At 43.5% G+C, this 27,176-nt stretch overlaps 1 protein-coding gene across 1 annotated transcript; it reads right to left on the bottom strand.

Annotated features, from left to right (window-relative positions):
* Positions 1-647: 647 nt before the first annotated feature.
* Positions 648-16,565, bottom strand: LOC124019407 (tumor protein D54-like; the record flags this gene model as incomplete). The annotated part of the gene is made up of 9 exons (XM_046334721.1): positions 648-2,880; positions 4,866-4,914; positions 5,412-5,456; positions 6,273-6,299; positions 9,213-9,314; positions 11,667-11,714; positions 14,040-14,099; positions 14,963-15,111; positions 16,497-16,565. Coding segments are annotated over 9 exons (636 nt in total), but the record flags the coding sequence as incomplete, so codon positions are not given.
* Between the last annotated feature and the right edge of the window lie 10,611 nt (positions 16,566-27,176).

The following is a 27,176-nucleotide window of genomic DNA, read 5'->3' as shown; positions in this document are numbered from 1 at the left end:
TTATTTTTTAGTGACGGAGTGTTTTCCAGACAAAGGTGTGATATAGATGGCTTCCAGATTGAGCTACTCTTGTTGGCTAATGTTAACTTGTTTACGTTACCTAACGCTAGTCAAAGATAGAACGAACAAACATGTTTACTCTGCTGAAGGTACCAGTTTAGCAGTAACTACCATGGCATAACCTAAATTGATAAGACTGTGTGCATATAAAAGATACTTCACTGCTGAAAATTAAAGTGCATGGAGAACGGTGTAATTTATATCATAAAAAAAAAACAAAGTAGATGTTCACCTTGGAACCAAGAGGTTGCTTGACCTTATTGATCGTTTCATCGCGCATAAAGTCGGTAGCGGTGCGTGGCCAATCACAGTGGAAGCCAGGAAAAAAGTAGAACACCTGTTTTCAAATCATTTGAGGTCAGAATATAGTGTAACTGTAGACACACCTTAATTGATTTGATCTCCACCCTAAACGAATCTCGTGCTATTCTCATGCTTTTGAGTTCAATGTCAGAATACATGTAGAGAAAAGTTTGTTAAAGAGAATTTACGTACCATTTACACACGCTTAACTCCGATAGGAAATCCCTCCTTTATGATCTGCGGAGGTCAAATAAAATGTAAACACTAACCACACAACTCTGTCCTTTATTTAAATGAATGCTTTATTGAAACCCAAACAAAACACAATTATTATTTTTTCAGCCAACATTCGCTTATCTGATCCCTTTAATGTCTACAACTAGACTCACGTCCTAAATAAAGCAACTATAGTCATTATTTCATCCAGTTGCAAAAATGTACATTTGACCCAAACATGTATTTGCAGCTCTACACAAGTTACATAATGCCTCTCTTTGCCATGTCATACCCAGAGACAATAGAAACCTACTGTACTTAAAACGGCGTTTACTCAGGCAAGCCCAATTCTGATCTTTTGCCGCCAATTAGTCTTTTGACCAATCAGATCAGATCTTAACAATAGTTGTCCAAAACATCAGAATTAGGCTGCCTGTGAGGACCGGTCTGCCAACACTGATTAAAGACCAGTCCTGGACTAAAGTATACAATGGTGATTCTCTGGGTCTGGGAAACCAGTATCGGTACCATTATCTTCTGTTCTCGTCTACAACGGTTCTGTACTCGGTCATATATTTAGTTTCAGGTAGACCCCAGGAAGAGTAGCTGCTGCATGCGCAACAGCTAAATGGGCATCCTAATGAAATCTAAACTTCAGGATTCTCGAGAGAGAAATATAAACAGGCAGGTTTAATAAATCAAAACGATTTACAGATGGCACTTAAATACAAAAATGACTCTTATACTCCACCCAAGAGGAGAATCTAAAATGCATCACCTAAGTAAGACTACTAAAAATGAACAGATTTTAATTTTAATTTTAAAGTAAATTACTTAAGTAGGATAGATAAAGGCTAAATGAACATCCAATCCCATGGATAGAAAGAGAAAAAATATAAGGCAAAAATAATACAAATCTAAAGTAGGTACTTCATGTTGAAAATAACAAAAAGTGACGGTGCTACCAATCCAACGGCTGCGGTTGAAGGTTGCGGCAGGATAACGGTGACCGCTAGTTGATCATCCGCGTTAAAAAAGGCTGGATTAGTCCACACGGGCTAAAACAGGAAGTGTTGGTGATCATAACAGTGACGTTAGTCAGGGTCTGTGGGAGTGTATGGTGTGTGCACGAGACAAGTGTGTACATATTTCACGTGCGCACACACACGTGGGGAATTAGTTCTGTGACATGGGGACAATTCTTCATATAATAATGTCAGAATGTCTGGACTGAATTTCAAAATAGATCTCAGATGTGACACATCAGCAGTGAGCCAACAGAGAGATAAAACCCCTCCCCTTTTAAACCCTTTTCTATAACTTTATTTATTTATTTTATCACCAAAAGAAATAAACCTTTCTACCAACAAAGTAATAGGAGTGAAAGAATAAGGCCAAAAGACAATTTCTACATTCGCCAGGAAGCTATACACCAAAGCATTGCTTCACATTCTGTTTCGTGTAGAAAATAAACTGAAGTAAATGCCCAGCAGGGTACAAAACAGAGTTGGTTGTTGTATTCATAGTGTTTTTTATTTTAGACATATATTCCCTCTCCTCTTTTGGACATTTTTTGCACTCGTGTTTCCTCGAGACTCTCCATCCTCCTTACCTACTGATAAATGCCGACTTGCAGTATTGTTTACAATATATCTATTCATATATAATTTTACATATAGATAAAAGCAGTGTAAAATAGTTTTATAAATACAAAATGGTTTAAGTTTGTTGTTTTTACAAGCGGTGGTGATTTGATGTTGTGTAACCTGTTGTCCTTTGCGGTCGACTGAGATGAGATATGCACATGCTTTTAGTTGGTCGAGGTAGCCAGAGGGAGATTCTAGATCGACCCGTAAGCCCATAACTCCCGAGGTACTTGTGTCGAGATGGAAGTGGACTAGATAGGCGCGCAAGCAATCTGGCAACAACTCCGATCGGTTTAAACAATATGCCGAGTGACTCCACCTTCTCATAGGATACGTGGAATTGTTGCCGCGGAATTGTTGCCATATTGCTTACACCTATCCAGTCCTAATCAGATCTCCACAAGGGCCTAGGAGCCAAGGGCCCATTTAGGACTGGGCTATAGGTAACCGAGGAGGGAGGCAGTAGTGAGTAATGGCATATGGTGTGGAGGGTGATGTCACAGGTCAAGGGTCACTCAGCGATGATGATGTCGTCACAGTCCCGGTGATAAGCGCGGAAGGAGGAGCTTCAGAAGGGTGCGTTGTCCTGAACGGGGTTAGTTTCGGTCGGGGACTGGACAGCTTCTCCGTTACGTCTGGGTCCAACCACCATGTACTGAAGGATGAGAGAGAATTATTATTATTATTATTATTATAATAATAAATGGTCTGGTATCAATGTGATGGTAAATCTTCCCAGAAGTCATTTCATTCAAAAGGAGCTGTGTGCGAGAGATTAACTACTATTATTATTTTGAAGTTAATTCATACTGATCATGCATCTGTTAAGAAGTTTCACACCCCCCAAAAAATTAAAAATTGCCTGGGCTGCAGCACCAGTAAAACATTAAAAATAAAAAAGTGACAAACTCAGAGGGTGACACCAAGCTAGAATACAATCTAACAATAACCCAAACAAGCCCGTTAGTAAATACTAGGTACAACTCTTATCAACTTTCCCCAGGCCACGTTTCGGTTACCTGTGCTGCAGCGAAGGGACACAAATCAGCCCAACTGTGAACAGAACAGATGGTCATTCTTCAGGGAGACAGTCATTTAAAAAAATAGATGTTTGAGAGACAGTTGAGAATAATCCAATATCATTTTTTATTTTTTTTAAATGGGATACTTGGGAACCAATAAGGCTCAAGGGGGTGTGGTATATGACCAATATGCCACGGCTAAGGGCTGTTCTTAAGCACGACGCAACACTGAGTGCCTGATACAGCCCTTAGCCGTGGTATATTGGCCATATACCACAAACCCATAGGTTCCTTATTGCTATTATAAACTGGTTACCGACGTAATTAGAGGAGTAAAAATAAAAAAATAAAAAAAGTGTCATACCAATGGTTTATGGCCTGATATACCATGGCTTTCAGGTCTCGAACCACCCAGTGTATAGAAGCATTTATAACCTTCAACTCATTTGTAGGGTACACTTGTTGGCAGCAGATATGCTGTTAGTGCACAATGCAGATACATTTTTTTTTTAAATGTACAAACTAGAAAAATATACTTTTCCATTTAACTTGTTGGTACATTTCAGTTCAAAATAGAGTTGTGTTGAGTCAGTGTCTACTAGAAGAGAGGTTCTCAAAGTTGGGTTCAGGTCCTGTAGGGGATCCGCGACCAGACGGCAAAACATATACATATATATATTTTTGTAATATTGCAAGCAATAACAGATTAAACTAATTTTTGGACAAGGGATCTGTGGAAAACGTTTAGAGGGTGAAATGTAGTATTATTCATCCACGGTGTCTTGACCCTCAGATGCACAACGTGGGCCTGGGCGGCTCGCAGGGGATATGGGTATCCACAAGTCTTGTATTTGCCGGAATGTTCCTTTTTGAACATAAATGCACTAATTCAAAAGACGTGAGTCCGGTTCTTTAGCAACACACACACACGTTTTAAACCTCCCGTTTTGGACTGGATGTGTCTGTGTAATTCATACATAATCTATGAGCAGAGTTACTGTCTTACTTCAATTAGCCACAAAATCACTAGTTTGAAAGTGACTGTTTTCTTGAAGGTGTGCCGTGCCACCCCCCCCCCCCCCCAGCCAATGAGCTTCGGCCCCCTGAACTTGAGTGACAGTGAGCAAGAGGCCGGCCCCAGGGTCATCAAATGAGGTTGCAGGACGGGCCCCAAAGGCTCAGTGGCCACAGCAAAGAGAGGAACGGTGTAGGACACAATTGTCGGGGGGGGGGGGGGAATGACGACTTTTGTTTCGTGAGTGTTACTTTCTGAACTACTGGCTAAAAAGTATACAGAAGTAAACAAACTATTAATCTTAAAACGGCAAATGACACCGACAAAACGTATAGAATTACAAGAAATAAGCTTTAAAAACTGCAACATTCTCTGATGTCAAGATGGGACATTTAAAATGTTCTTTCCCAGGGCCTGAGACTTAGTCAGGCCCTGCACTGCAGAAGTCATAGTAAAAATGGTTGTATGGGATTTAAAAAAATTAAAAATCACTCTAAAGTACGTTGTGTTCTGATATGAGGGGTCCCTGATGAATTGGCTATCAAGAGTGGTCCCTGACGCAATAGAGCATCATCATCTGCCCATGAACCACTTTCAGCTCACCTTGATGTTCCCAACTTTGTCCTCGAACGACTTGAAGGTAGGAGAGTTTCTGCAAAACAGATATTACAAAACATTCAAATAAATAAAATGTCTGCACATGAGCACATAGGAATATCACTGACTAAACAACACAACTTTCAGAAGTGTTTATTCACAATAGAAACCCCGGGATGCTAAAAGAATAATCCTCTCCTTTAATTAAAGTACATTTAGAATACTAAAGATGCTCAACCACCAGATTCCTTAAATCCAGGGTTAAACTGACGGAGATATCATCTTTACACATCTGGTCATATGCTTGTCTTAAGAGAGTTGCTTAAAAAATGTTTAAAAAAAAAAAAATTTAAACGGAGTCAACTATTGTTTGAGACTATGATTCTGATTACCGACAATCTCCAATTACAAAAGCAGAATTATTTTATTTTAAACACCATCACAAACAAGACCACACAACTGTTAATCTAAAATGCTAATTTCATTAAAGTGATCAATAAAATAGTGAACTATAATAAAAAAAAAAAAAAAAAAAAGTGAGAGCCAATTTACCTCATCGTTGGCATACTTATCGATTGGCGGATGGAGTAGTTGCTACTTTGTAAGCGTTAAAGGGAAGGAGACAAGGAAGTGTGAGTGTTAGGAGCCAAGCAGAGAGAGGACTCTAGACCCCAAAAGCTCATTTTAGCATTGGGTAGCGCCATTGATGACTTTCACCATTTTGAAGTAGTCATCTAGGGTTAATGATCACATGACGCCAACCAGGTCGTCAGGAGGAATCAGACAAAATTTCATAACTGCAGGTGGCAGTAAACCACCAGCCTTGGCTTCATACCTGTTCAAACACCCTCCAGGTGGCAGTAAACCACCAGCCTTGGCTTCATACCTGTTCAAACACCCTCCAGATAACTGTATGAACCCTTTCAGTTTGTTTACCAACTCAGAGATAGTAGAAGAAAATTGACTACTTCAAAATGGAGATGTCCTCAATGTCACTGCCCCATGCCCTCAGATGCCCTAATGGAGACAGATACAATGTTGCTTCTTCTAACTATCTTTAAAAGGGACAGAAAGATTCAAGAGCAGACAACGAACCCAGTTAAAGAATGTCTGCAGACAAAGTCTGTGCAAGTTGAGACTGGTGACCACTTCAGTCAAACAAATCAGATTAACAGGCACACTCATATACAGGGAACTGACCCCCCCCCCCAAAAAAGAATAATCAATAAGATATTCATGATCATAACAGCAAGAGGGATGCAAACAAGCATTCAATAAAAGATATAATGAATTAACTTCTGCAGCAGACCAGTATACAGACGAGCAGTATTTACTGTACAGATCTGCTATAGAAGTTGATCAAGTAGCTTAATTGGGATGTTTCAGGTCCCAGCAGCAGCAGAGTACTCTTACCCAAAGGAGTTTGAGAAAGGCAGCGCTCTGTAGACCAATCGCAGCAATTAAAAAAATAAAAAACAGGAAGAACGAGAACAGGGTGAGGAACAAGCAGTGGTGGGCCGAGCAGAGTTGGCCTATCAGGTTGGGGCATAGATCAGCTACTGTAGGGCAGGGTTGCAGAGGAAGTGTTCTAGACGGCATGGCACACTATTTAGGGCATTACTTTTGACCCTAGGGTTCAGGTCTAAAGTAGTGCACTATATAGGGAATAGGGTCCCATAGGACTCTGGTCTAAAGTAGTGCACTAGATAGGAGAAAAAGGGATTCATTTGGGACAACCATACGCAGGTCAGCCATGGTGGCTACATGTTAGACGGCATCGAACAGGGACACATCATGAAGCCCCTCTCTAGGGGGTGTTAGATGAACAGGGACACATCATGAAGCCCCTCTCTAGGGGGTGTTAGATGAACAGGGACACATCATGAAGCCCCTCTGGGGGGGTGTTAGATGAACAGGGACACATCATGAAGCCCCTCTCTAGGGGGTGTTAGATGAACAGGGACACATCATGAAGCCCCTCTGGGGGGGTGTTAGATGAACAGGGACACATCATGAAGCCCCTCTCTAGGGGGTGTTAGATGAACAGGGACACATCATGAAGCCCCTCTCTAGGGGGTGTTAGATGAACAGGGACACATCATGAAGCCCCTCTGGGGGAGTGTTAGATGAACAGGGACACATCATGAAGCCCCTCTCTAGGGGGTGTTAGATGAACAGGGACACATCATGAAGCCCTTCTGGGGGGGGTGTTAGATGAACAGGGACACATCATGAAGCCCCTCTGGGGGGGGTGTTAGATGAACAGGGACACATCATGAAGCCCCTCTGGGGGGGGTGTTAGATGAACTGGGACACATCATGAAGCCCCTCTGGGGGAGTGTTAGATGAACAGGGACACATCATGAAGCCCCTCTCTAGGGGGTGTTAGATGAACAGGGACACATCATGAAGCCCTTCTGGGGGGGGGTGTTAGATGAACAGGGACACATCATGAAGCCCCTCTGGTGTTAGGACCCATTATCAGAAATCAATTAGTCAGGCTTGGTGATGATAGATGAAAATAAAACACAATGATCAAACAGAACAAACCACGGCTCGAACCCGGGGGGCAACGGAGCCGGGAAACCACGGCTCGAACCCGGGGGGCAACGGAGCCGGGAAACCACGGCTCGAACCCGGGGGGCAACGGAGCCGGGAAACCACGGCTCGAACCCGGGGGGCAACGGAGCCGGGAAACCACGGCTCGAACCCGGGGGGCAACGGAGCCGGGAAACCACGGCTCGAACCCGGGGGGCAACGGAGCCGGGAAACCACGGCTCGAACCCGGGGGGCAACGGAGCCGGGAAACCACGGCTCGAAACGAGGGGGGATGCAAACACACACACTGAAGTGGACTTGGAAACGTTAATGAACAAGCATATTCCCGGTTCCCTTAGATAGTAGAGTTATGTAATTAGGAGGGTGATTAAAGTGTAGGTGTTGAAATGGACAGATGGGATTATTTAACATATTTATAACATGAATGACAGCGTTGCTTTGAACCATAAAGGCATCTTCAACATAGCTGTACAAAAGGTATGGTCCACATGCCATCACCACAGCTAGTATCTCCACTGAACACAAATATAAACTCAACATGTGAAAGTGTTGGTCTCATGTTTCATGAGCCCAGACAAGTATCACATTTTTGATCCACAAATTTATTTACATTTTAATAAGCATTTCTCCTTTGCCAAGATTAATCTATCCTCCTGACAGGTGTCGCATATCAAGAAGCTGATTAAACAGCATGATCTTTACACAGGAGCACCTTGTGCTGGGGACAATAAAAGGCCACCAAAATGTGCCGTTTTGTCACAACACAATGCCACAGATGTCGAGTTTTGAAGGAGAGTTAAATTGGCATGCTGACTGCAGTAATATTCACCAGAGCTGTTGCCAGAGAATTTAATGTTAATTTCTCTACCATAAGCCAACGTCGTTTTAGAGAATTTGGCAGTACGTCTAACCGGCCGCAACCACATGTATGGAGTCATGTGGGCAAGCAGTTCGCTGATGTCAACGTTGTGAACAAAGGGCCCCATGCTGGTTATGGTATGGGCAGGCATAAGCTACAGACAATGAACACAATTGCATTTTATCAAAGGAAATTTGAATGCACAGAGACACCGTGAAGAGATCCTGAGGCTCGTTGTCGTGCCATTCATCCACCACCACCTCATGTTTCAGCATGATAATGAACAGCCCCATGTTGCAATGATCTGGACACAATTCCTGGAAGCTGAACATGTTCTTCCATGTCCTGCATACTCACCAGACATGTCACCCATTGAGTATGTTTGGGATGCTCTGGATAGTAGTGTACGACAGCGTTCCAGTTCCCGCCAATATCCAGCAACTTTACTTAGCCATCGAAGAGTGGCACATTCCACAGTCTACAATCAACAGCCTGATCAACTCTATGTGAAGGAGATGTGTCGCGCTGCTTGAGGCAAATGGTGACAACACCAGATACTGACTGTTTTTCTGAGCCAATCCCTTACCTGTTAAGGTATCTGTGGCATCAGGGGTAGTCAACCCTCTTCCTGGTTAACTACTGGGTAGTACACAGGTATTTGCTCCAGTCCTGCTGTAATTCCCGATTCAGCTAATCAAGGTCCTGAGGTACAGCGGTTTAGTAGATTTGCTACAGCCCTAGAGGGTTGGTCTATATAAATACTACAATTAAACATGCCCAAGTCACTGTTCTGCAACAGTGAAAACATTTGTTATCAGAGGGGCTTTAAAAAAATATATATATAAAAAATAAATCTAGTGATTCTATTTCTATGGTTTTCCACCCCTGTTCTACAGGAAGGGCCGGCGGCAGCCATTTTGTGTCTGGGTCTGTACCTCATGTCTCCCAGTTTCCTGCTGAGGACAGTGCCCATGGTGGAGAAGGCAGCGGTGGTCTTCTGTCCAGCCACAGACAGGGTCTCAGAAGTCTTCTTATACCTGTAAGGGGAGAGAAGAAAATGAGGGAGAGAGAGAGATGGGAGTAGAGGGAAGATGGTAGACGGAGAGGGGGCGAGAGAATCTCCTTAGAACATGACTGAAAACCAGCCTCACTTGGTTTAGAACAGATTAAGCAGTCAGGAAGTCAGCCACTAAGGAGTTAAATCACAGACAAAAGCTGCCTTAATTTTTTTTTTTTTTTTTAAACAGAGCAGCCCAATTCTGATAAGTTTCCACCAACTGGGCTTTGAACCGATCAGCTCCTTTGACAAATTGGACAAAACATCAGAATTGGGCCTTTGACTGTCTGACTAATGAACAGCCATATAGGAGAAATACTGCAGAAATACAGAGGAAACAAGCGAAGAGAAAAATAGCACAGCAACAGCTTGTATCCAATACGTGACCAATGTCTCTACCAAGAACATTAAATTAAGCATTAGGTCTCCGCTCAATGGGTTGATTGAAAATGACATTAAAAATGGCTTCATTGACAGCCAGTAAGTTAAGGGACAAGGACTTCTCTACTTTATGTCTACATCACACTACCACCGACCCCAGTAGGACCCCAGTAGGACCCCAGTGGGGCGAGACGGACCCCCGTGGGACCCCAGTGGGGCGAGACGGACCCCCGACCCCAGTGGGGCGAGACGGACCCCCGACCCCAGTGGGGCGAGACGGACCCCCGACCCCAGTGGGGCGAGACGGACCCCGACCCCAGTGGGAGTTCAGTAGGGCGAGACGGACCCCCAGACCCCAGTGGGGCGGACGTTCAGACCCCAGTGGGGCGAGACGGACCCCCGACCCCAGTGGGGCGAGACGGACCCCCCCAGTGGGGCGACCCCAGTGGGGCGAGACGGACCCCCGACCCCAGTGGGGCGAGACGGACCCCCGACCCCAGTGGGGCGAGACGGACCCCCGACCCCAGTGGGGCGAGACGGACCCCGACCCCAGTGGGGCGAGACGGACCCCCGACCCCAGTGGGAGTTCAGTAGGGCGAGACGGACTACTGACCCCGTATACAGCATTTAAGTTCAACTGGGTGGATGGATCAATCAAGCAGCCTAAGACAAATCTCGTGGGGTCATTTTAAAATTGTACTATAAATTGAAAACAGTTGAAAAACAAAAAGTAAAATAGTCTTTACATTAAAAGATCTCAGCCTCCTTAACAAACCTCAATGGGACCAACCTAAAGCAGGAATCTACCCTGACAAGACTGTGGAGAGGGGAGGACGGCTCGTAGTAATGGCTGGAATAGAATGGTATCAAAACCATGGTAACCACGTGATTCTACACACATTCCTGCCCTATGCCCATAATGTTGTATAATCCCATCATACAGATATCCCTCAATGCATGGCTGTTAGGATCATACAGGGGTGGCACTCCAAGACAGACGACTGAGCAGAGGTGGCATTTCTAAAATTGCATCAATTGCTAACAGTCACCATTAAAAGATCTGATAGAGCAAGCATCGCTTACTAGACAGCCATTCAGTACACATAGGGTCTAAGTCCTCAACCTTTAAGATTGATTTCTATTCAGACTGACCAACCATTCTGACAAGACTGTTTGAGAAGGGGACACAGTCTAGTAATGGCTGGAATAGTCTATGGTAGTCCATTCTAACACATTCCTGCCCTATGCCCATAATGTTGTATAATCCCATCATACAGATATCCACAATGCATGGCTGTTAGGCCTACACAGGGGTGGCACTCCACAGACAGACGAAACTGAGCAGAGGTGGCCATTGTCTATGCAGCTAGTGGCCATCACAGTTGCTAAACTATGATAGTGGCCACACAGTTGGGGAAACTATGACAGCTATTGGCCACACAGTCTATGCAGTCTAAGTGGCCACACAGTTGGGGAAACTATGCAGCTAGTGGCCTTATTCAGACTGACCAATACACAAAAAAAATGGTATTGATAACTATTTGATAATAGTGGCCACACAGTTGGGGAAACTATGCAGCTAGTGGCCACACAGTTGGGGAAACTATGCAGCTAGTGGCCACACAGTTGGGGAAACTATGCAGCTAGTGGCCACACAGTTGGGGAAACTATGCAGCTAGTGGCCACACAGTTGGGGAAACTATGCAGCTAGTCAAAAATGCCAAAAATGTTTTTTTTTGGGGGGGGGCTCCAGGGCCTAAAGAACCAAGTCAGAGAGAAGCTACCATGAAACCCACACCGAAACCCCTCACCATCCACACACCACCAGCCAAACAGAACAGAAGCATGGTCAGACTCCAAGCACCAAGCAAATGGCATGAAGACAGAAGCCCCTTTACCCCTGCTGAAACCAACTTAAATAAACAAAAAAGTAATGTATATATAGACTCACGCTTCAGATTGGGCAATGCCATCCAAAGTTTCAGACGCTGTCAGATATCTACGGACACACAGTACGACATTGAACATTTTAACCAAAAAAATATATATACTTTTTACATGGAAGGAAAGGGCAAGTTAGAGACACAAAATCAAACTATTGATTAATGCATCAAGACAAGTGACACAATATTTATATAGATACACACATTTATGCATGTATGCACGTATGCATGTACGTATGTATGTGTGTACGCATGTATGTATATTACACACACACATATATATATAAAAATAAAATATATATATATATATATATATATATATATATATATATATATATATATATATAAGTCTTTGGAAAATTTCAGACATGACAAATGACCAATTCCGCAGAACTTCAAGTACATCACATGGGTTGCACTAAACTAGTGTATATGTTTAGGGATTAGAACTCCCTTAGTAACCCACAAAGAGTATCCAGCATCAGAATATTTGATAAGTCATTCAGTTCGCACAAACCAAACAGTGCCTGAAACAAAACATGGAATTAGTGGCATCCTGCAGATCCTGTTTCGTCGGTTGTCTGAATGGAAAGGAGGATGTGGCTACGTTTCTGCTGACGAGAAAGGAAACTGGAAAGCAATACATACCATAGCTGCGGTCTTGCTAAAAATAGACTAAATGAACACTACTTTCTTCTACATCTGTAAATACTGATACAAATCAAAATGTATTTATAAAGCTTTCGTAAAAAAAGTGCTTATGCAGAAACTCAGCCTAAAAACACCAAACAATGCATATTTTTAGAAGCACGGTGGCTCAGAAACTCCCTAGAAAAAGCCAGGAAGCTAAGGAAGAAACAGGATCTGAGAGGTGGCCAGTCCTCTTCTGGCTGTGCCGGGTGGAGATTATAACAGAACATGGCCATTAAAGCCAGACTGTTCTTCAAAATGTTCATAGATGACCAGCAGGGTCAAAAAAATAATAAGTGGTTGTAGAGGGTGCAACAGGTCAGCACCTCAGGAGTCAAATGTCAGTTGGCTTTTCAAAATGTGTCTGGTCACAATGCAATCTCACCAGGTGCACACAGCCAACCTAGCCCTCTCTCGATTGGTGTTTCTCCCTCTCTACAGCATTCCATTCCTCACCCACACAATCCTGTTAAGAGTAAAACTGTGTGTGTGTGTGTGTGTGTGTGTGTGTACACTGAAAGAACAGTGCAAGATAACTTGCCACTTACCAGGCATGTTAATATTGGCCTACAGCCATTCAGATTTTTTTGTTGTTGCCGTAGCAACAGTGGTGGCGTGAAGAGGTTAGTTTTACTACCTTTTCACATAGATTTCGAATCCGTTTCCCTAGCTTTTAGCGCAACTAACTACCACCAAGCTAATAACAGAAGTGTAAAAACAAATATTGTTTTTTTGGTTCAGACGATGTCACCTTAACACTGAAAAGCCTCGGGCAAGGAAGTTTCCCGCTTTATAGTAAGGAACTGATAGACGACTGACAGACGTCAATGTGATGGTGAGTCATTGCTCGCTAGCGATCAAATTTTTTTTTTTTAAAGGATCATTGAGATGGGCCGCCAGCTTTAGCTACCGCATGGCTCATTGAGACTCCTTACCGGTGTGGGATTATCCAAACGTTTGACTGCCGACACCCCTGTTCAGAGATCTCCAAGTCGTGTAGGAGATCTAGTGTTCACACAGCAATGACCTTGAAGCCGTCAGCCTCGTTAAAAATAACCCCAAAACAGAAGGCCGTAGCGTCATTTGGTAATACCAGTCCATGCGTTGCTTACGGTCTCGATTGTAGTTTATATAAAAAAGACACCAATGTAGAGAGTTCAATTCCGGGACCACCAAGATGTAAATAAGCACAAATAAATATTCCACACAGAGTCCATGCATCTTCTGTGACTTGTTAAGCACATTTTTTTAATATTTTTAACTCCTGAACGTATTTAGGCTTGACATAAGTGGTTTAACTTACTGACTAAAGACATAAAAACTACTCCTACCCTATGACATTACCCGACACGGGAAAAAAAAGAAAAAAAAAAGTAGCAAATGAAACTACATCTTTCTGTGACGTTAAAAACCCTCTATATTATTAAATAACTGTTCTTTATAAAAAAAACAGATGGTTTCACTGGGAATGGGAGTTTTCACCACGTAGCAGGCAGAGGAACATGCTCCCTACGGACAACGACAAGTGTTATAACATAAAATGGTGAGATACAGGAGCCATGTTATTAAAGTTCTGAGCAGAGCGGGGGGGGGGGGGGGGGGGGGGGGAAGAGCGCAAACACACTGGTTGCAGGCGACAGGTGGTGATCGATTTGAGCAGTAAAACAGGAGAGAGAGAGAGAGAGACTCACAACTCTGAACCGGTAACTTTCTCATTCCACTCGCCAAGTTTCTCAGTGGTTCTGACATAGCTAGAAGACAAGAGACTGGGGTCAGAGATGTACAGCTCAGCGGTGTGCCCACGGTTAGCCGTCTGTCTGGTCACCTGATTCATGCTATAGGGTGGATCCAGAACCGTAAAACGGGCACAGCCATTTCCTATTCACCATGTCATTTACAGAACGGTATTAGAGTCAAGACAACAGTGACACAGCACAGCCCTACGGTAAGAGTCAAGCATTTGTAAGAGGCGTAGGTTGATATGATATCTGAGAAGGGAACGATCCAGTGGCTACAACCAAAGATAGAATAATGAGCCAGATGTTTCACCGGATGTATAAAATGTGAAGCATCCACTACCAAATATGGTGCCGAGAGGAAGCCCAGTGGCCGGCAGTGGGAGGAGACTGATTTGGGCCAACATTCTGCCAATTTTCTCATCGATTAAACATGGGACCGCAATATAGTTTTCAGTTCTCAAAACTAAAATCTGGTATGAACACAGTGGACTAAGTTGTCGACTTGACCCTTTTCCAGAGTGTAAAATGTTTTGTTGTTTACGAGTGCAAGGGCAAATTGAGTTACTGCACCTGTGCACTTCAGAGTAGGCGTTCCCTAAAGGAAATATATATATACACAAATACATGATACAACGCGTCAAAAGGATCTCGGTACCTCGTGCTTGGCTCTGCCCACTACGACTCATTTTCTCCCATTGAAAAACGACAGGTTGTGGTTTTATCTTCGGTCATTAAAAATCAATTACAATGACTCATACAGAAACTTTAAAACATTATAAGACGTTTCACCCTTCTCGTTTGACTTAGTGTTTTTTTTTATTAACCAAGGATTTGAACATTACATTTTATTTTATTTTAAAGGATCTTCTACTTACGCATTGGAGGTCTGGACATCCTGCCATCCCTTGGTGAGGTTCTGTTTGAGCTCGTTGAGGGGGCTCAGCCCCAGCTTCCTCTTTAGCTCAGCAGAATGCTTCTCTTTGGCCAGGAGCACCTGTCTCAGGGTGTTGATCTCCTCCTCCACCTGACAGCAACACACAGGAGAGGTCAGAGGTCAAGTCCAAGCTCCTTTCTCCAGTGTGGGTTAACTGAAGAGACCTTTGGGTGAATAGTCCTAAAGCATGCAAACTACATTGAACCAAAATATAAAAATGCAACAATTTAAGATTTTATCGAGTTACAGTTCACATAAGGACATCAACCAATTGAAATAAATAAATTAGGCCCTAATCTATGGATTTCACGTGAATAGATATACAGACAAGCACATGTTGGTCACAGATACCTTAAAACAAAGGTTGGATATGGATCAGAACACCAGTCAGTATCTGGTGTGGATCAGAACACCAGTCAGTATCTGGTGTGACCATCATTTGCGTCATGCAGCGCGAAACATCTCCTTCACAGAGTTGATCAGGCTGTTGATTGTGGCCTGTGGAATGTTGTCCCGCTCCTCTTCAATGAATGTGAAGTTGCTGGATATTGGCGGGAACTGGAATGCGCCGTCCTACACGTCGATCCAGAGCATCCCAAACATGCTCAACGGGTGACATGTCTGGTGAGTATTCAGGCCATGGAAGAACATGTTCAGCTTCCAGGAATTGTGTCCAGATCATTGCAACATGGGGCCGTGCATTATCATGCTGAAACATGAGCTGATTGTGGCAGATGAATGGCACGACAATGGACCTCAGGATCTCTCCACGGTATCTCTGAGCATTCAAATTGCCATCAATAAAATGCAAGTGTGTTCATTGCTTATCCATAGCTTAAGCCTGCCCCCCTCCGTACCATAACCCACACCGTGGGGCACTGTTCACAACGTTGACATCAGCAAACCGCTCACCCACACGATGCCACACTTGTTTTGCCCACTATGACTCATTTGTTCTCATTGGAAAGGACAGGCTGCGGTCTATTTTAGTTATAAAGATCTTTGGTGCACCGGTCATGCTGTTTAATCAGCTTCTTGATATGCCACACCTGTCAGGTGGGTGGATTATCTTGGTATGTGCGTATGGAACACTTCTGGGATCTTTTATTTCAACTCATGAAACATGGGACCAACACTTGACATGTTTATAATTTTGTTCGGTGTCCCCATTGTCTGAAACGGAGTTCCTCAAATGTTTGTTGAATGGATTATTAGTAAACCAAACACTAGGGACGACAGGGCCTACATTGGTGAGCTCAGACCAACAGACAGGACGACAGGGCCTACATTGGTGAGCTCAGACCAACAGACAGGACGACAGAGACAGACAGATGAAGACACAGGACCCAAGCTTGGCTGGTTGAGAGTGGAGCTCATCGGTCTCCTCCGTGAGCCCTGGGGGCAGCGTGTTGATGGCTACTACGCCCATGGCTACCACTAACCTTAACCCCAACAGACAGGACAACAGGGCCTACCTTGGCTAGATCAGAGTAGAGCTCCTCGGCCTCTTCCTCCGTGAGCCCTGGGGGCAGCGTGTTGGCAGCCCATGGCTACCACTAACCTCCCAACAGACAGCAACAGGGCCTACCCCCCCTCCGTTAGGGAGTCCGTTAGGGAGTACACCTCCTGCAGGGCCAAGGCCCTTGTTGGGGGAGTTCAGGTTGATGTCTGGTTCGAGAGAGAGAGTGTGAGTGGGGGCATGCTGAGATGAGAGTAGGAGGCCTTGCATTTAAATTGTTAATGTCATCAACAGGAAAGGAAACTAGACATCTGCATCTTTCACCCACTGTCTTTAGTCACACCTAGCTAGGTTTCCATGGTGACATAATCTCATTTGAATATTCTAAAATAAAATAAGCGCATTTACCCCATCGGAGATGTTTCCATCAATTTGACTCGTTGCAAATCAAAAGGATGTGTGTTGATGACGTATCGCACAGAAAAACAATTTGTGCGGTTGAATAAAATACTCGAAAGTCAAATGGGTTTCCATCGCCTTGTCCCAACCGATGTTGTGTTATATAGCAAATGTGGCCACTCTAGTCTTGTCACTTTGGCTCTAGTCAACAGCTCGCAGATTATTCTATTTATTTATATTATTATTATTATTATTTATTTATATTCTTTGCTTTTAACTAGGCACGTCAGTTAAGAATAAAATTCTTATTTTACAATTACGGCCGGATGTGATACAGCCTGGATTCGAACCAGGGACTGTAGTGACGCCTCTTACACAGAGATGCAGAGCCTTAGACCGCTGCGCCACTCAGGAGCCCGAGTGACAGGTAGACAACCTATAATGAACGTGTAAGTCGCTCTGGATAAGAGCGTCTGCTAAATGACTTAAATGTAAATGTAAAATGTGATGATATTATGACGGGATTTATTTTTATGTGTCAAACCGTAGTCAAGCATCAATCTCCAGAATATTATTAAGACTCATTATTTAGTGGAAAGGAGCATCCTACTGTATGTAGGAGAACACAGGGCCATCATTCAGAAAATATTCACACCAAGAATTTTCCCAGTGTGTTACAAAGTGGGACTAAACTGGATATAATTGCCTTTTTGTGTGTGTGCATGTGTGCGTGCGTGTGCGTGTGTAATCTACACAAAATACTCTAAAAACATGTCAAAGTGGAAGAACAATGATGCAGTAATGTGTCTGATTTACCCCAAACATAAGACTGTATTCAGAAAAAAAAGAAGAAAAAAATCACTGGTTCTCTCTTTTGCAGTTTTACTTCAGTCCAGGATGCATGTTCTGGAATGTTTGTGTCCTGTCTGATCTTGACTGAGGGACATTACAGATAATTAATTGTATGTGTTGTGGTACAGAGATGAGCTGGTCATTCAACCATCATGTTAAAACCCCCATTGCTGCACACAGATTGTTCATGCAACTTATTATGTGACTTGTTAAGCACATTTTGACTCCTGAACCGATTTAGGCTTAACATAACAAACAAAAAAAGGGTAGAATACTCAACTTAAAGACATTTCAGCTTTTCATTTAGAAATTAATTTGTTGAAAAGTCTGAAAAACACAATTCCACTTTGACAGTATGGGGTTAATAGGTGGTATAAAATAGATTTCTAAATTCAGGCTAACAACAAGATGTGGAAAAGTCAAGGTGTAAAATTCACGCCGACGGCACCATCATCACGTGACCTCCCAAGTGTACTTCCGTGTGATGGTTATTATATCAATATTTGCGCCGCCATTTTTTGTGTAATACATTTGACAGAATAAACGATCCCACCTTGCCTAAGGCATTCTGTTTTGTTGACATTTTGAAAGTTTGCTGTTTCTATCAGGCCTGTCGTGACTTTATCCAGCTTATTTCTTTATCCGGTTTAGTCAAATAAAATAAAAGGTTGTGTGGAAACAGGTTACAGGCAGCTACACACAGAGAGAGAGAGACGAGCAGCAGCTACAGAGAGAGAGAGAGAGAGAGAGAGAGAGAGGAGCAGCAGCTACAGAGAGAGAGAGAGAGAGAGAGAGAGAGAGAGAGAGAGACCAGCAGCAGCTACAGAGAGAGAGAGAGAGAGAGAGACGAGCAGCAGCTACAGAGAGAGAGAGAGAGAGAGAGAGAGACTAGCAGCAGAGAGAGAGAGAGAGAGAGAGAGACTAGCAGCAGCTAGCAGAGAGAGAGAGAGAGACTAGCAGCAGCTACAGAGAGAGAGAGAGAGAGAGAGAGAGAGACTAGCAGCAGCTACAGAGAGAGAGAGAGAGACTAGCAGCAGCTACAGAGAGAGAGAGACTAGCAGCAGCTACAGAGAGAGAGAGACTAGCAGCAGCTACAGAGAGAGAGAGACTAGCAGCAGCTACAGAGAGAGAGAGACTAGCAGCAGCTACAGAGAGAGAGAGAGACTAGCAGCAGCTACAGAGAGAGAGCAGCTAGCAGCAGCTACAGAGAGAGAGAGAGAGAGAGAGACGAGCAGCAGCTACAGAGAGAGAGAGAGAGCTACAGAGAGAGAGAGACTAGCAGCAGCTACAGAGAGAGAGAGAGAGAGAGAGAGAGAGACGAGCAGCAGCTAGCAGCTACAGAGAGAGAGACGAGCAGCAGCTACAGAAATGGATAAGGAGATTGAAACAGCGACACGATGTAAGGAAAGTGCTCAGTGCCATCAAACGCAGAATACTCCTGGAGGAGAGAAGGGCTAATTACAGAGTTAAGCCTAAACCTTCTTCTAAGAGGAAGGAGCCCACCACAGAAGCAGCAGCCCTTTAAAAAATGTCCATTAGTTCACTCCTGTCTCTCTATCCTCTTGAGTGGACTGGGCTACGCTGGTGTCCCAAATGGCACCCTATAGTAGTGCACTACTTTTGACGCGGCTACACTACATAGGGAATAGGGTGCAATTTAGGACACCAAGAGGAAACACTTTTTTTGGTTACATGATTCCACTTGTTTTATTTCATAGTTTATGTCTGTCTTCACTATTATTGTACAATGTAGAAAATAGGTCAACAAAAACCCTGGAATGAGAACGTGTCCAAACGTTTAAGACATGCAGTGCATTCTGGAAGTACTCAGACCCCCTGACTTTCACATTTTGTTAGGTTACAGCCTTTTCTAAAAAATAAATTTAAAAATGGATTACACATAAAAATCTATACACAGTGCACAATAATGGCAAACCGAAAACGGGTCTAGAAATTTTAGCACGTATTACAAATGGAAAAAAACAGATCTGAGGAAGGGTACCAAAACATGTCTGCAACATTGAAGGTCCCAATAACACAGTGGCCTCCATTCTTAAATGGAAGACGTTTGGAACAACCAAGACTCTTCCTAGAGCTGGCCGCTCAGCCAAACTGAGCAATCGGGGACGAAGGGCCTTGGTCAGGGAGGTGACCAAGAACCCGATGGTCACTGACAGAGCTCCAGAGTTCTTCAGGGGAATAGTTGTTATTCTGGAAGTTTCTCCCATCTCTGCAGCACTCCACCAATCAGGCCTTTATGGTAGAGTGGCCAGACAGAACCCACTCCTCAGTAAAAAGCACATGACAGCCTGCTTGGAGTTTGCCAAAAGGCACCTAAAGATAGTCAGACCATGAGAAACAAGATTCTCTGATCTGATCAATAACATTGAACTCTTTGGCCTGAATGACAAGTGCCACGTTTGCAGGAAACCTGAAGGGGGGTTGATGGTTGATATTTCAGAAGTTTTTTTTGTGTGATAAAAAAATCAATAAACCTGTTTTTGCTTTATCGTTATGGGGTGATGTGTAGATTGGATTCGATAAAAATAAAACATTTTAGAATATGGCTAACGTAACAAAATCTAGAAATAAAAGCAAGGGGTCTGAATACACTGTATATATATATATAATGAATTACATTTAGGTACAAATTTATAAAATGCAGACAGAATCTGTTTGTTCCACATGGTGGAATCTTTGTGTGTCTGTAAAATGTATTATGCGACAAATGGCGACAGGAAACGTCTATGTGCAAATAATAACCACATAAAAAGTCAACTTGGGAGTCACACGATGATACTTTGCGTGGTCCTCCCACTACAACTCGGGAAACCATGCAGATTATTAGGCTACACATTAAGTCATGATAAACTTTCACCACCCTGTGAAGTGTATGGTGAGGAGTTTGATGCTGCCTTGCTAATAAATATGGGGTGTTGTTCTGGTGACTTGATCGATGTAGACTAGCCTACCCACTCTATCTGCCAGCTGTTGGCTAGAGGGCACGTGCCAAGACCGGAGTAAACCAATTTGCTATTTAAAATGCAACAGTTCTGTGACAAATCGGTAGAGTTGAAAATGCGATGGAAACACATTGTACAGAACAAACATCTAAAGGTCATTGTGTGCACGACATCAGTTAACCCACTGTTCCTAGGCCAGTTAACCCACTGTTCCTAGGCCAGTTAACCCACTGTTCCTAGGCCAGTTAACCCACTGTTCCTAGGCCAGTTAACCCACTGTTCCTAGGCCAGTTAACCCACTGTTCCTAGGCCAGTTAACCCACTGTTCCTAGACCAGTTAACCCACTGTTCCTAGACCAGTTAACCCACTGTTCCTAGGCCAGTTAACACCAGCCATCATTGTAAAATAAGAACTTGTTCTTAACCGACTTGCCTCGTTAAAAGGGTTAAATACATTATATTTAAACTTGTCCCAACAACAAAAAGGTCTGTAACACAATTTTTACATCATTCTATTATACAAAGAATTACAAAATTGTTCACCAAAGAGAATCAGACAAATTTAGGCTATTGGCTTCTTCACATATTCAAGCCAATGTCAAAATACACCACTGCCCCTTTAAGGCTCTCCTGGAGGATGATTGGCCACCCTTGGTAGCCTATGAAATATTGCAACATTACAATGATACCCAAATGTGTAAATGTCCTTATAAAATAACTGCCTCTGGGGCTCAAATTAAGGGCCCCCATCGTCCTTGGGTCTACGGTTCGAAAAAGACTCTGGGACGACATATCCAAAATTCATACACCCACCGCACAGAATTTAAATGTTAAAATTAAGCAATGAGACCAATGCAACCGCTCAGACCGTTTAGAATATTCATTTATTCATATTCCTAGATCAACAGTAAGCACGTCGCTGTAGGCTACACACCGTTCTCAAAATGTGCAACGTGTGCGCGGTTTCATGTGACTAATATGAAAATATCCGGTAGAAGTTAAGTTTACACCCCCTGGGTTGGTCAACAGCACTACTCCTAGTAGGAGTGGGAACATTAAGCGGTCCTTTTCATTCAATGAGAGACGACTAGTTTTCATGCACATTTTGTCACTTGTGAAATATTGCACCAAACATCTTAGTGAGATGTAAAATTGCGCGATTAAGATCTCTTCGGAAAAAACGTCAGAATTAATGACCGCTTTCTTGATTTTGTCTTGGTTTAATTCGGGCTATGTTGAGGAATGGTTTCTGGCCAGGTCGCTGCTACCGCAGGGAGACAGTCATATTGCCGCTTTGCTTATTTAAATTGAAGGTCTTTAGAAAGAGTTTGCCCGCACAGCCGGTATCTTCGCCTAGCTTTGCTAGGAGCAAACGCTCAACTCTTATCTTATACCAATGCGGAGTTCAGTATGGATAACTGGGTTGCGTGATTTGCTAGAAAAAAAATACTTTAAAAATAAAAATAAGTTGATTATGAAAACGCTTACATGTGCCTGTTTGTCCTGGACAACTGGTCCTTCTGCACAAAAAACAACTACTTTTAATTAAAAAATAAGGTATAGAATACAAGCGCAAAATCCCCTTATCTATTACTCGGTCTCAGTGCGATTGTTTGTATTTCAGCATCCCCGTGGAAGGACCGCAGTTGTACACATAAGCTTTTTCCAGAATTGACATTATTACAAGAGTCAACTGATGGGGACAATGTTGGAGCTACCAAATAAAAACGAAGCTCCGCCTGATAAGAGAACAGAGTTGAGCGTTCCTCAGCTAGGAGCAAACTGAACCTACGGATGGATGCCTTTAGAGGGAAATGCATCTAAACTAACATTATGTGACGTTAGCTAATCAAACAATTTGATAGCTAGGCTAAATGCCACCGCCCCCCCAATATCAACACTGGCCCGATTTTGAAGAAACTTGGGCGATTGTTGCGTCTTGCCATAGAGAGCCGGCATTTAACAAAATTACACTGATTGACCCAAGGCGGGTGCTATAATAATTCAATAAAATGTGTTAGACCAGAGAGGAAGATGCAAAGCGAGAGTGATAACTTGGCCCAAAATACGTCTTCTCCAGCAGGTGGCGTATAGAGTGTATATGCTAGTGGTACACACAGGCTAACTGGCTCTCTTTTTATTTTTTTATTTTAAATACATGTATTTTCCATTAGGAGACACTTGAGTATCTCTGGTCAACATAATAGATCTGTGGTCACAACTGAAAATGTGTCACACGTTATAACTCAATGGCCGCTACATCTTTCGTGGGGTATGACATGTTCACTGTTAATAATAATAATATAATAATAATATATGCCATTTAGCAGACGCTTTTATCCAAAGCGACTTACAGTCATGTGTGCATACATTTTACGTATGGGTGGTCCCGGGGATCGAACCCACTACCCTGGCGTTACAAGCGCCATGCTCTACCAACTGAGCTACAGAAGGACATGTTGAGGAGGACTGTTGTTGCCTTGTTGGTCATTGGGAACATAGCCAAGGTGTGTCACTCAATTGAACCATATCAGCTGGCAAGCTAACAAACTAGTTAACCAACCATCCTGGCTGCGTTCTTGTCTAGCCATTTACGTTTTCCAACTATCAAGCAAAATAGCCTTTGTTTACAAAAAAAAAAAGATACGAGCGATTTTTAAAAAAAAGAAGCTAATTGAATAATCGCATAACTATAAAAACATTAAAAGAGATCATTGATAAAAAGGGACTAAACTAATATGATTAACAAAGATATTTAAATAACAGTAACTCGATCTCTGCCCTCCGTTCCCCTTCCTATGACATTTCCAGAAGAACGGCTTGTTGTTGCCGTCGGGCCCCCCCAAGTTGCGTTCATATCCTATGTACAATCATGAACAGGAATTCGTAATAACTTTCCCCTAAAAAAAATCAACGGCCAACTGGCAAATATGTCTTAAATTCAACAACAATAATAGTGTCAGTAATTTACGTTACCTTGACCAACGGGGTCCATGGCGTCGAATGAGCGGAGTGTTTGAGCGCCTCAAAGCGAGAACGACGTTAGCTAGAAAAGGCTGGTGGCTAACTAGCTAGCAGTGCCGTCCACTCAATCAAACGAAACCTGTGGCGTGACAGTCACTCAACAATAACAAGCTCATTCGTCGAGGGACACAGATACGAACAGGTAATACTCGCTCCGTTAATAAAGCCACATCAGCTCGATGATGAACTCTCAGGTTGCGCCTTTTCCGGCGCCTGTGGATGACGTATTTCAAGGCGTCACCTTGCCCCGCTCGTCACACGGACGTAACGTCATAAACCCCGCCCATTTAAACAATTTATTTTCTGTTAAAATTTGATTTTAAACCTAACCATAACTTTAATCACACTGCTAACATTATGCCAAAACTTAAACCTACAATTAAGACCAAATAGTTTATTTTTTTGTTTTAATTATTATTTTCGAGACAAATCTGACTTTGTGGCTGTGGTAACTAGTGGAACCCCCTTTTTTTTCCACCTTCTTTTTATCCTATTCAAATGTTTTATTGGTCGCATGCGCATACTTACCAGATGTTATTGCGGGTGTAGCGACATGCAGTAATAATAGACAGTGCAGTAATATCTAACAATTTACAACAATACACACAACTATAAAAGTAAAATAATGGAATTAAGAAATATATAAATATTAGGACCAGCAATGTCAGAGTCCAGAGAATGAATGTTTATATATATATAAACAGTGCCTTCGGAAAGTATTCAGACCCCTTGACTTTTTCCACATTTTTTTACACGACAAACTTGTTCTTAAACTGATGAAATAGTTTTTAAACCCTCATCACCCCAATTTATTTATTTTTAATACAGAAATAGCACACTTACATAAGTATTCAGACCCTTTACTCAGTACTTTATTGAAGCACCTTTGGCAGCGATTACAGCCTTGAGTCTTCTTGGGTATGACGATACAAGCTTGACAGACCTATATTTGGGGAGTTTCTCCCATTCTTCTCTGCAGATCCTCTCAAGCTCTGTCAGGTTGGACAGGGAGTGTTGCTGCACAGCTATTTTCAGGTCTCTCCAGAGTTGGTTGATCGGGTTCAAGTCTCTAGGCTCTAGCTGGGCCACTCAAGGACATCCAGAGACATATCACAAAGCCACTCCTGCATTGTCTTGGCTGTGTTTAGGGTCGTTGTCCTGTTGGAAGGTGAACCTTCTCCCCAGTCTGATAACCTGCTCCTGAGCACTCAGGATTTCATCAAGGATCTCTCTGTACTTTGCTCTGTTCATCTTTCCCTCGATCCTGACTAGTCTCCCAGTCCCTGCCGCTGAAAACATCCCCACAGCATGATGCTGCCACCACCATGCATCACCGTAGGGATGGTGTCAGGTTTCCTCCAGATGTGACGCTTGACATTGAAGCAAAAGAGTTCAATCTTGGTTTCATCAAACCAGATAATCTTGTTTCTCATGGTCTGAGAGTCCTTTAGGTGCCTTTTGGCAAACTACAAGCAGGCTGTCATGTGCCTTTTACTGAGGAGTGGCTTCCGTCTGGCCACTCTACCATAAAGGTCTGCTTGGTGGAGTGCTGCAGAGATGGTTGTCCTTCTAGCTCCACAGAGGAACTCTAAAGCTCTGTCAGAGTGACCATTGGGTTCTTGATCACCTCCTGACCAAGGCCCTTCTCCCCCGATTGCTCAGTTTGGCCTTGCAGCCAGCTCTAGGAAGTATCTTGGTGGTTCCAAACTTCTTCCATTTAAGAATGATGGAGGCCACTGTGTTTTTGGGGACTTTCAATGATACAGGCATTTTTTGGTACCCTTCCCCAGATCTGTGCCTTGACACAATCCTGTCTCGGAGCTCTACGGACAATTCCTTCGACCTCATGGCTTGGTTTTTGCTCTGACATGTGCTGTCAACTGTGGGACCTTATATGGCCAGGTGTGTGCCTTTCCAAATCATGTCCAGTCGATTGAATTTACCACAGGTGGTCTCCAATCAAGTTGTAGAAACATCTCAAGGATGATCAATGGAAACAGGATGCACCTGAATACACCTCAATTTCGAGTCTCATAGCAAAGGGTCTGAATACTTATGTGAATAAGGTATTTTTGATTTTTATTGTTAAAAATAAATATGCAAACATTTCTAAAAACATGTTTTCACGTTGAGCCTCCCTACTGCCTGGGAGGCTCAAGCTTTGGTGCCTACAGTTTGGACTTCTCCCCCGGGTAATGTGGCCACTCACCGTCTATGAGGTCCCAATAACAACAGTGGAGAAGATGGAGCGAACCATTACCTCATACGTGAAGAAATGGCTGGGTGTCCCACGATGCCTGAGTAACATCGGCCTCTATGGCAAAGGGGTCCTTGAACTACCTCTTACAAGTCTAACGGAGGAGTACAAGTGCTCTAAAGTAAGACTTCAGATGACATTGAAGGACTCCAAAGACCAGACCATTAGCAAGGCTGCACCTCCCCTACAAACTGGACGGAAATGGACATCATCCAAGGCTGTGCAGCAAGCAACATCAGCCCTGAGACACCAAGACATTGTGGGGAATATCCAGCATGGAAGAGGAGGCTTTGGCCTGGCAGCAAGCAAACCAACGTTCCATAAGGCAACAACATCTGAACGCAGGAAGCTGGTGGTCGAGGAGGTGCGCAGACAGGAGGAGACTGCAAAAGTGCAAAGGCTGTCTCTCTTGCTAAAGAAGGGCAATGGACGCGGTGGGAAGGCCTGGAGAGGAGAAAGATCAACTGGAGTGAGCTTTGGCAAATGGAGGCAAGCAACATCAGCTTCATCATAAGAGCTGTTTATGATGTGCTTCCATCACCAAAAAATCTACATCAATGGTATGGCGAGGACTCAACCTGCCCCCTCTGCCCAGCTCCAGCGACTCTCAGGCATATAATGACAGGTTGCAAGACCAGCCTCTCACAAGGCCGCTACACCTGGAGGCACAATCAGGTCCTCAAGAGCCTGGCTGCAGCACTTGAGACCAAGAGGAGTGCAACCAATTCATTACCTCCAAAAACAAGCAATCCCGTCAAAACAACAACATTCATCCGGGAGGGACAGAAAAGGCTCAAGTATCCTGTAAACAAAGCCAGAAATTGGACACCTAGCCATGGCCCGGGACTGGAAGATGCTTGTCGATATTGGCCAGCAACTCATTTTTCCACCTGAGATTGCTTCTACCAACCTTAGGCCAGACATGGTACTCTGGTCCCCTTCACGAAAGGCTGTGTACATCATAGAGCTCACAGTCCCGTGGGAAAAACTCTGTTGAAGAGGCCTACGAGCGTAAGAAACTGCATTACACAGAGTTGGCAGCAGACGCAACTCAGCGTGGCTGGAATGCAAAGGTCTGGCCAGTTGAAGTGGGATGCAGAGGATTCGTGGCTTCTTCCATCATCAGGTTGCTGAAAGAACTTGGAATCCATGGACAGGTTCTGCGGCAGACCGTCAGAGCAGTTTCTCAAGCAGCTGAAAG

This window comes from Oncorhynchus gorbuscha, unplaced genomic scaffold (genome assembly GCF_021184085.1).
Source record: "Oncorhynchus gorbuscha isolate QuinsamMale2020 ecotype Even-year unplaced genomic scaffold, OgorEven_v1.0 Un_scaffold_909, whole genome shotgun sequence".
Taxonomy (NCBI): Eukaryota; Metazoa; Chordata; class Actinopteri; order Salmoniformes; family Salmonidae; genus Oncorhynchus; species Oncorhynchus gorbuscha.
Note: the sequence above shows the minus strand (reverse complement) of the source record. Positions and strands in the feature narration are given on the sequence as shown.